Source organism: Coregonus lavaretus, assembly GCF_964263955.1.
Source record: "Coregonus lavaretus genome assembly, chromosome: 29".
In the NCBI taxonomy this organism is placed as follows: Eukaryota; Metazoa; Chordata; class Actinopteri; order Salmoniformes; family Salmonidae; genus Coregonus; species Coregonus lavaretus.
This window is the reverse complement of record NC_140016.1, coordinates 4,916,216-4,926,879: the sequence shown is the minus strand read 5'-3', so window position 1 is coordinate 4,926,879 and position 10,664 is coordinate 4,916,216. Positions and strand designations below refer to the sequence as shown.

Here is a 10,664-nt window from a genome sequence, read left to right as displayed (position 1 = left end):
TCATATTGTCTTGACTGATATTTTAATGGTGTATAGTTTATAGACAATAGTATAGACAATTGCATTTGTAAAGTGCAGACAAAAACGTATATATATCTTATCATATCATGGGGTCCAGGTCCCATATGGGCCAGTGGAACCCACCTTTATAAAACACTGATTGCATGTCCAACCACTCTTCAAGATAAATATAAGGAATTCTGTTTTAATCCTGACATTCGCATCCTATAATAATGTTTCTAAGAAGATATACAGTGAGGGAAAAAGGTATTTGATCCCCTGCTGATTTTGTACGTTTGCCCACTGACAAAGACATGATCAGTCTATAATTTTAATGGTAGGTTTATTTGAACAGTGAGAGACAGAATAACAACAACAAAAATCCAGAAAAACGCATGTCAAAAATTGTATAAATTGATTTGCATTTTAATGAGGGAAATAAGTATTTGACCCCTCTGCAAAACATGACTGTATTTAGGGCAAAACCCTTGTTGGCAATCACAGAGGTCAGACGTTTCTTGTAGTTGGCCACCAGGTTTGCACACATCTCAGGAGGGATTTTGTCCCACTCCTCTTTGCAGATCTTCTCCAAGTCATTAAGGTTTCGAGGCTGACGTTTGGCAACTCGAACCTTCAGCTCCCTCCACAGATTTTCTATGGGATTAAGGTCTGGAGACTGGCTAGGCCACTCCAGCACCTTAATGTGCTTCTTCTTGAGCCACTCCTTTGTTTCCTTGGCCATGTGTTTTGGGTCATTGTCATGCTGGAATACCCCTCCACGACCCATTTTCAATGCCCTGGCTGAGGGAAGGAGGTTCTCACCCAAGATTTGACGGTACATGGCCCCGTCCATCGTCCCTTTGATGCGGTGAGGTTGACCTGTCCCCTTAGCAGAAAAACACCTGGAGTGGCCTAGCCAGTCTCCAGACCTGAACCAAATAGAACATCTTTGGAGGGAGCTGAAAGTCCGTATTGCCCATCGACAGCCCCAAAACCTGAATGATCTGGAGAAGGTCTGTATGGAGGAGTGGGCCAAAATCCCTGCTGCAGTGTGTGCAAACCTGGTCAAGACCTACAGGAAACATATTAACTCTGTAATTGCAAACAAAGGTTTCTGTACCAAATATTAAGTTCTGCTTTTCTGATGTATCAAATACTTATGTCATGCAATAAAATGCTAATTAATTACTTAAAAATCATACAATGTGATTTTCTGGATTTTTGTTTTAGATTCCGTCTCTCACAGTTGAAGTGTACCTATGATACAAAATTACAAACCTCTACATGCTTTGTAAGTAGGAAAACCTGCAAAATCGGCAGTGTATCAAATACTTGTTCTCCCCACTGTACATAAACATGGGTAAAGTGTATTACATAGGCCTAGAATTACATATGGCCTGTATTGTGAATCTCATCGAACTGAGAAACCAATAATGAATGAGAAATAAAGACACATTTCATATAATTTCAACACAAAAACATTGGGCCACTTTGAAAAAAATATTGTCTAATTTTCTTCTTATTGTCGGGGCCCCTGCCATTGCATGTGCATTCTCCTCGCCCAACCTTCTCCTGAGTGACGGCCTCATAAGGTTACAAATCGGCAGATTGGTCATCAATGAAGAGCAGCTTGCCTATCAGGTAATATGGTTAATTAGAATTGGCTATAAAAGCATGTCTGTAGCCTATTTGACCACTGTCATTTCGATGTAGCAGTGATGGTCATTGTGCGAAGCGACTTTATGACAGTTGCGGTAGCCCACCACTGCAAGTATGGCGAACCTTTTGTGTTGCCACTATGCAAGGCGCATTCTCCTTATAGGCTGCTGTTGTTATTTCAATGTGAACTTATTGTAGGATACGTGGGAAAAACTGATAACGTTAGGCACTTAGCCTAATTAACAATAATCTATTACATTGCATCTCATTGACAGCATGGTGTCCAGTGGATCGACTTTATTTGGGGCTTTGCCCCCACCATTGACATGTTTATTGTCGCCGACATGTTTTTGACGCGCCATGACCTATTTTCTCTGCTGTCAGGCAAAATGGCGCATGGTCTATTTTAAAACTTTTACCAGGCCTCATCCGCGTGCGCTGTTTTCCCGTCGAGCACATTCGAACTATTGAACCGTATCTGTTTTGGACACAGATTCTTCTCTCTCTGCTATCCAAAATGGAGGAAACAAGTTACGCCTTTGTTGGGATAAGGAAACCAATGGCGCAATCGTTTATCAGTGTGACATACCTTCCCCTCACATAACCCCATAACAAATAGTCTTATATTATGTAGCCACGGGTTTCCTGTATGTTGGCTAAAACACATGAGGGGATATAGTAGCCTACATCATAGCCCCCGCTTTTATTTGAGATGGTGCACCTGGATTTGTCAGTGTGACTGTAGAGCAGTGTGCTCTAGTGAGTGAGGGCTGATAGGGTGAGAGTGCCCCGGCCCGATGTGCTGTCTGCTGTGTTCCGCGGCTCCGCAGACGGGGGGTTGGGTGCCTGTGCGGATTGGTTGCTCAGCTCTGCTCGCCAGCACAGCCAGTTAGTCTAGCAGGGTTTTGTTTTAACATAACCAGAGGGACATTTCGACAGCCCGCAAAACAATCATGTAGTAAATATTGTAATTGCTAGGGACTACGGTGGTGTAGGCTACACTGACTTTTGATGCACTAAAATGGAAGGTTTTAATTCTATTTTGTCCATTGGTGACTCTGTTTTGTTAAGGCCGCCGCTGATGAGATAGGACAGGAGGTGAAGGGTAGAGAATGAGAGCTGTGGGTCTTTCTTGGCCTACTACTGCTGCTACTGCTGGGATTGTGCAGATCCGCTTTCACAAATCGAAAAAAACACACGCTTCATGCCCCAATCTGAAAGACCCGCAGTTGGTTTTATTGTGACCGACCTCCAAATGGTAAGATTCTTGCGTTTTTTAATACAGACGATGTTTTTAAACGTTTTGAGCCGTCCTTTTGTGAGTTACAATGGGAGCTTCCTATGTCGGTTTATAGGCTCTGTGTAGGCTATTTGTGTGAGCCATTCTATATGATGGATCTGCCTGTATTGACTCCCCTACAGTCAGTCAGGCTGTCAGCGTGAGCAATGTTGCACACTTCTATAATTTTTGTGTTCGCTATCGTTCTATTTTGATATCAAAAACAGAACGAGTAGATATGATTCGTTTGTGAACGGGGCAGAGCACACCGGTCGCTCGCTGTGTTTTCCTGAGCTTTTTGTCTTCTCTGCTGCTGCTACGGAGGGCCTTCACAGGGGAAGCCATGCAATGTCGTCTTATTACGTCTAGTCTTTTTTTCTGTTATTGTCGCGTGGAATGGGAGTTGTTATTTACAGACAGAAAGTATGGTTTATATAAATTCTAGCGTTTTATTTTATTTTTACAATTTGTTTTGTAACATTGAAGCTATTTCAAACAGTGCATGAGCCTGAACCATATGAATTGACTTCACTGTAGCTGGATAGGAAAAACCAGGTTGTTTACTAGAAGACTTACCTTTTGTAACCTCAACCACCCTAATGTGCATTTCCTTTTACTATGACAGGAAGGAGCCATGACAACATGAATCGGTCATACAGACGGGCTGTTCGGGGCCGCTCAGGCTCAGCCACAGTGTACAGCACAGGCCAGCCAGAGCTGAGGCCCCCCAATGGCCTCTCAGTTTCTGCCACTTCCTATGGAAACCAGTGTAACAGCAGCGCCAAGCGTGGCTCAACAGACCAACCGTCGGCGGCCATGCAACTGTCAACCTCCTCCCTCAAACAGGCACCTAGCTACATGTATAACCAGGCAGAGAGGGAGAGGCCCCACTGCTATAGTCCTCTGCTGAGGCTCCAGGACCTCTCCACTATGGTACACAGACCTGGGTGTGATATGGGACCCGGGCCCCAGCCCAAGGACCTCGACGCCAGGAACCATTTGCACTCTCACAGCCCAGTGGGAGGCTCTAGTTTTGAGGCTCCCCAGGTCCGACTGCCCCCCTCTCCCAGTAACGAGGAGACAGAACCCTACGAGGATTCCATCCGGGATCAGAATGGTTTCTCTCCTGTTAGTTCTGATAGTTTGGAGCGCTGCTCCCCCATCCCCAATGGATACTTGCATTTTGAGTCCACCTTGTTTGACAGTGGGGACAGGGAGGATGAGGAGGAGGAGGACGAGTTGGTTCCTTTTCAACAACACTCTTCTAAGTCCACCAGAGACAGAACTGTCACAGACTCTAACAGCACCTCTGGTTCAGGGCTAGGCCATAACAGCACATACAAACCCTCTGTTCTCAACCTGATGTCCAAGAGTCTATCTGAGCTGGACCCTACTCTGAGCCCCAGTGCCCTGCCTGTCATGTCTATGGGGGATGGCTGGAGTATGGACCAGGACTCCGACAGTGACAGTGAGATGACAGGAGATACACTTGACCATGGTCTCATCTCACCTGTTGGAACCAACTCTAATGTGAGTTCCCTCTCTTACTGATAATAATAATATTAATAATAATAATAATAATAGCCCTTGGGGCAGATGCATCCTGGGTAGCTCTCAAAAGATATCTGACGTTATGTCCAGTTCTGTAAATACTGTGTAATCTCCTCGAACAGTATTTGTCAAGGAGCTATTCTTAATTGATCGTTTAGATTTTGCATACACTATATGCCGATCGACCATATAGGCTAGTTTTATATTCAGCAACATAATATTGATTTGATAAGAGTATATTTGTTTTACATTTGAATTTTAGATGCTAAAAATAAATGTTAAACAACATATAATAAGATGCAAGAAATCCCTTTTACCATCAGAGTTTTGAACTGTCCAAGTGATGATCCTATACGTGTAATAAAGTCTTTGTTTTGTTTTTGTTCAGCCCAACAGCCCAAAGAAGAAGCCTCTCCCAGCAGTTCAGTACGTGGAGGGAGATCTGGTCTGGGCCAAGTTCAACCGCCGCCCCTGGTGGCCCTGTAGCGTCACCATAGATCCACTGGAGGGGACACACACACACATGAAAGGTGGGCAGTAGTATTATTGGTGTTGGGTCTAAACTGATCACAAGGTGGTCACAGGTTGGGTGTATTATTATGATGTCAGGGCATAAAGCGTTGCTGAAAAGTAGGAAGGAAGGGAAGCTCCCATCTGGGTTCTGTGGGGGGGTATGACACTTAGAAAGAAGAATGAACCACTTGGCTCCAAAATGTGTTGTTGATTATCACTCCAAAGATGATATAGGTGGTGGTATATAAGGGCATATAGCATGGGGTCATCTTCAGACAGTTATCTATAAACTACTTCAACTCAATGTATCAGCTCTCAGCCTGACGGCCTAGTTCGTCTTTGTGATGAGCATTTAAGAAGCTTTTGAGCCCTGTTCTTTTGATCTTGTTAATATCATAATTTACCTTTTTATAATATTTTGTATCAATGTTGAAACGAGTTGTCTTTGTGTTTTCCGTTGTTCCAGTCCCCAGTCGTCGTCCTTGTCGTATGTATTACGTGGAGACTGTGGGGGAGATAGCTGACCATGCCTGGGTACCTGGGAAAGTTACCTACCCCTTCACAGGAGGAGAGCAGTTTACAGACCTGCCTGTGCTGAGACGGAGAGGGAAACAGAGGGAAAAAGACTACAAATACACAGTAACTGACCACAGACAACTGTCAACTCCTGTTGCTTTTAATACACAGTAACTGACTACAGACAACTGTCAACTCCTGTTGCTTTTAATACACAGTAACTGACTACAGACAACTGTCAACTCCTGTTGCTTTTAATACACAGTAACTGACTACAGACAACTGTCAACTCCTGTTGCTTTTAATACACAGTAACTGACTACAGACAACTGTCAACTCCTGTTGCTTTTAATACACAGTAACTGACTACAGACAACTGTCAACTCCTGTTGCTTTTAATACACAGTAACTGACTACAGACAACTGTCAACTCCTGTTGCTTTTAATTTAGCTCACATTGTGTGTTGCTGTTAGTAGTGATATGTTTCAAGTCCCAAATCGCTTTTGTCGTTGTAAAGGAACAGAATAGTTTCATTGCATGTCTGGAAGATTTGGAAGATTATACTCAAATACTGTCTATTCCACAAAGACAACAACTCCATATAGTTTAGAAAGAAGGACATCTTTGACAGGTGGCAGCTTTTGTCCTGATGGCTGTCGTCTCTCCCCTGTAGATACCCAAGCGTCTGTTGGAGTCGTGGAAAGTCAGTGTGCTTGAAGCTGAGTTTCTCCTACCTGACTTGCTGAAGAATACTGCTGTCTCTTCTTCCATGGCCTCTAACGGTGAAGAGCGGGTGTCCTCCCCACTGCCTGATAAAAAACCATCCGAGGCCCCCTCTTGTTCCTCCTCTAACCTCACTGCACCCTCCTCCTTCAGCCCTCACCCCAGTAGAAACAAACATCTGACCGTAGTGAACGAAAGTAGCAGCAAAAAGAAGAGGAAGAGGAAGGGTTTGGCGGAGATCTTTGGTCATATAGCTGGAAGTCCCACAGAGTCACTAAGCATCCTAGACCTGGCCAACCAAACGCCTGCTGCCTCAGCTGATCCACTGAAAGAAGGAGATCCCAAGGACTCTCCATACGCAGACCTGGATTCTGTACCGACCATTGTACGTCCCAAACGGTCTGAGAAACTTGCTAAAGAAGACACAGAGAAACCGTCTGAACCCTCAAAAGAGGAGGCAGAGAAAGTGGGCAAGAAGGAGCGGGCGACTCCTCCTGAAAAGGAGCGGGCTACGCCTCCTGAAAAGGACAGGCATGTGGTCGTGGTGGTCCCTAGGCATGTAGTTCCCATCTCCCCATCCCCAAGCATTTTAGCAAACAAATCCCTTTTCAATTACAGAACTACGAAAAACACAAATGTTTTACAGTCAAAACAGAAGTTGGGCAGCTCTTCTGAACTGAAGAATAAAAATGCTCTTGATAAGCTCAGCTCTCTGCATCTCCCTGCCAGCAGACGTCTGATGACCAGGGCCCTGAAAGCAGAGGAAGAGACAGAACTCAAAGAGGCCCTGCTGGCCTCAAGCCAAAACTTGACAAACGATAGGCTTAATGTGCATTCTTCTTCTGATGATGATGATGATGATGATGATGATGTGAGCGATAATGTTCCAATCAAAACAGAGTCGTCTACTAGCAGGGATTCTTCACCAGACAAAACCATATCCTCTGTAAGTCACAGCTCTCCGAAAAAACACCCCAATTCTGATTGGAAGCACCTCCACAACGGCTCGTGGAAACATTCTGAAGATGTGACTCCAGGGTCCAGTAAGCCTGCCATACCCCCTATTAAGGTCAAGGAAGAGAACATTGTCTCAGACATATCCTCCTGTACTTCCCCCACCTCCTCTCTCTCTCCCATGGACGCTTTCCAGGTTGTCAAGGAGCTGTCGTTCAAATCCTCAGTGAAGGAGGAGAGTGACTCTGGGGACTCTAACGCTAACTTTAAACCTGAGCCTAATTACAAGTTCAGTAGTTTCCTGATGCTCCTGAAGGACATGCATGATACCAGGGAGAAAGAGGGCCAGGCCCTGACCATGCCTCCCTCGCCAGCCCTCATCCAGGAGGAGCCCATGGTTATACCCACCGCCAGAGCACCAGACGACCCCCTGAACACTGCTGCTGGCGGGGACTGGACACCAGCGGGGACCAAAATCCAAAACGGCCAACGCCCGAGCTCGCCGACACCCAAGAGCACACCGGCCAAACCCAAGTCCAGAACTAAACCCATCATGAAAAACGACACGTACAAACTTGAAGGGAAAACGGTGCTTGCTCAGATGGTGGCGAACGCGGTGGAGAAGCAGAAGCAGCAGCGGAGGAAGCAGAGGCCTCCAGCCAAGCTCCGGGCCACCATCGCTGGTCTCTCTCCCGAGATGGCCGACCTAGCCTGGGGGAGGGAGTTTGTCTCTGGGCACGCTGACCTGGCTGAGCCTCGTCCTCTTCCTCCTGTCCCCTCCGCTGCTGACTCCTCATCCTACCTCGACAAGAGCCCGGGTACCAAAGTGGCCCCTAAGAAGCGCTGGCAGACGTTTGCGCAGCAGGGCCCAGTGAAGTCAGGGAAGGATGCAGGGGCCCTGGGTGGGGTGGCCTCACCGCAGGGGCCTGCAGAGGTGAATGGGGTCTACAGAGACTGCCAGGGAGGGACACAAGACCCCATCAGGTCCCCTGATCTGAACCTGGGGATGGAGAAGCAAGATGACACATCAGGTAAGACTTGAATGGGTTTCAGTACCAGCAGTGTTTTATGTCAACAGTTAGCTTTTTATTTTAGTTTTAGAGATTGATTTGATTGATTGATTATTTATTCCCACAGCAAATTCTGAAAACAAACGGCTGAGGAAACCGAGCAAAAGACTCCTGGAATCCACAGAGGAGGAACAATTCTTCTCCCCGAAGAAAAAACTAAAGAAACCTCTGGAACCTTCCAAAACCCCTCTGAGCCCTTCTACATCCCCAGCACTGCTAAAGTACACCTCTACCCCCAGCCCCACCCCTGGCCCTACCTCTGGGGAGCCAGCCAGCCCCATCCTTGGCCCTACCTCTGGGGAGTCAGCCAGCCCAACCACTGGCCCTACCTCTGGGGAGTCAGCCAGCCCAACCACTGGCCCTACCTCTGGGGACTCAGCCAACCCCACACCTGGCCCTACCTCTGGGGAGTCAGCCAACCCCACACCTGGCCCTACCTTTGGGGAGTCAGCCAACCCCACACCTGGCCCTACCTTTGGGGAGTCAGCCAGCCCAACCACTGGCCCTACCTCTGGGGAGCCAGCCAGCACCAAGGCCCCAGCAGGGCTGAAACAGAGTCTGTCTCAAGATGTCCTCCACCGTGTTATAGAATCATTATCCAAACAACCCCCAGCAGTGACCTCTTTCTCTACTGAATCATCATCAGATGGGACAAACCCTCCTCTGCTCTCTGGTAAGCAGACAGTCAAAAAAAAAACATATCCAAAAACATCTCTCATACGGCAATGCTGTCTTATGTAATACAAGAGACAGATATATTCTATTGGGGAAAGTAGCTCCATTGGGGGAAGTAGCTCCATTGGGGGAAGTAGCTCCATTTGGGGGAAGTAGCTCCATTTGGGGGAAGTAGCTCCATTGGGGGAAGTAGCTCCATTTGGGGGAAGTAGCTCCATTTGGGGGAAGTAGTTATGATAATGAAAACAAATCCTCCTCATATTTTCAGATACAGTAGATTTTGGGTATTTAAATGTCTGGTCATTCCCCAGCCCCAGTATCCCTGGAGAGGAAGAGGCCAAGGAAGCTGTCTCACAAGGTCCTGGAATGCACCATAGAAGAAATGTCACTCAGTCCTCCAAAGAAGAAGGAGTTGAAGAAGCAGAGTGCACAGACAGAGGAGAGGACTGACGTCAGGGACACTCAGGTAAGGCTGAATCAACTAACCAACAGCCATATTAACACAACTATACTGCTACAGTACCACTCTGAAACGGGTCTAATTATGTCATTTCTTTGACAGGTTAAGTCTGTGAAGAAAGAAGTGCCTGTATCCAGCTTGACAACTCCAGAGAGCATGGTTTCACTGCAGGCCTCCTCCCCTGCCCGGACCCCTAGCCCTACAGTGCTCCTCACCCCCAAGGCAGAGACCGAGAACATCAGTCCTGGGGTGGGAGGAGAGAGCCACACCAACGGAGAGCGAACACCCAAACCTGAGGTCAGCATAAACACCTTTTTCAACCTGTGTGAAAAGATGACTAGTTTCATGCTATGATGCCAGCATTCACCCTGAGGTAGAATTGTACTAGTGCTGTAAGCCCCCCCACACCTTAACCAATATGTTGTGTAATAACACCTCTCCTCTCCTCCAGGTGTTCTCTCCTGGTCTGAATGACAGTTTCTCCCTACCTGGTGACGGGTCCCTGCTCTCCGGCACTAAGAAGAACACAGGAGAGAAAGGAGGAGCTGCATCCATGAAGGAGAATGTCTGTCAGGTAGGTCAACCAACAACATGCCACAACCGCTCTATTTTGTAGTGGCAGAATCAGTCAAAATAGCTCTAACCTCGATTTCCAGGCTTTCAACCCATCAGTTCAGAAATAGCCGTTCCCAATAGCCGAGTGATGAATGAGGTTTGGGAGTATCGTAACGCAAGACTAAAGTGTGTGTGTGTGTGTGTGTGTGTGTGTGTGTGTGTGTGTGTGTGTGTGTGTGTGTGTGTGTGTCTTGCAGGTGTGTGAGAGGACAGGCGAGCTGCTGCTGTGTGAGGGCCAGTGCTGTGGGGCGTTCCATCTGCAGTGTATCGGCCTATCAGAAGCCCCCAGAGGGAAGTTCATCTGTTGTGAATGCACTAAAGGTGAGTCTCTACCTGTCCGTGTACACCTCTCTGTCCATTTACAGTGGGGGGAAAAAAGTATTTAGTCAGCCACCAATTGTGCAAGTTCTCCCACTTAAAAAGATGAGAGAGGCCTGTAATTTTCATCATAGGTACACGTCAACTATGACAGACAAATTGAGGATTTTTAATGAATTTATTTGCAAATTATGGTGGAAAATAAGTATTTGGTCACCTACAAACAAGCAAGATTTCTGGCTCTCACAGACCTGTAACTTCTTCTTTAAGAGGCTCCTCTGTCCTCCACTCGTTACCTGTATTAATGGCACCTGTTTGTACTTGTTATCA

General features: G+C 46.7%; 1 protein-coding gene across 1 annotated transcript in view; it reads left to right on the top strand.

Annotated features, from left to right (window-relative positions):
* The first annotated feature begins 2,549 nt into the window (after positions 1–2,549).
* Positions 2,550–10,664, top strand: part of LOC311105190 (histone-lysine N-methyltransferase, H3 lysine-36 specific-like) — a 35,138-nt gene continuing 27,023 nt past the window's right edge. Inside the window, exons 1-10 of the mRNA XM_084147246.1 lie at positions 2,550–2,917; positions 3,564–4,468; positions 4,878–5,019; positions 5,469–5,641; positions 6,193–8,227; positions 8,334–8,939; positions 9,253–9,407; positions 9,504–9,698; positions 9,853–9,975; positions 10,214–10,337. Coding sequence (XP_084003372.1) covers positions 3,581–4,468; positions 4,878–5,019; positions 5,469–5,641; positions 6,193–8,227; positions 8,334–8,939; positions 9,253–9,407; positions 9,504–9,698; positions 9,853–9,975; positions 10,214–10,337 — 4,441 coding nt within the window. The 5' untranslated portion in view covers positions 2,550–2,917; positions 3,564–3,580. The remainder of the gene's footprint in view (positions 2,918–3,563; positions 4,469–4,877; positions 5,020–5,468; positions 5,642–6,192; positions 8,228–8,333; positions 8,940–9,252; positions 9,408–9,503; positions 9,699–9,852; positions 9,976–10,213; positions 10,338–10,664) is intronic.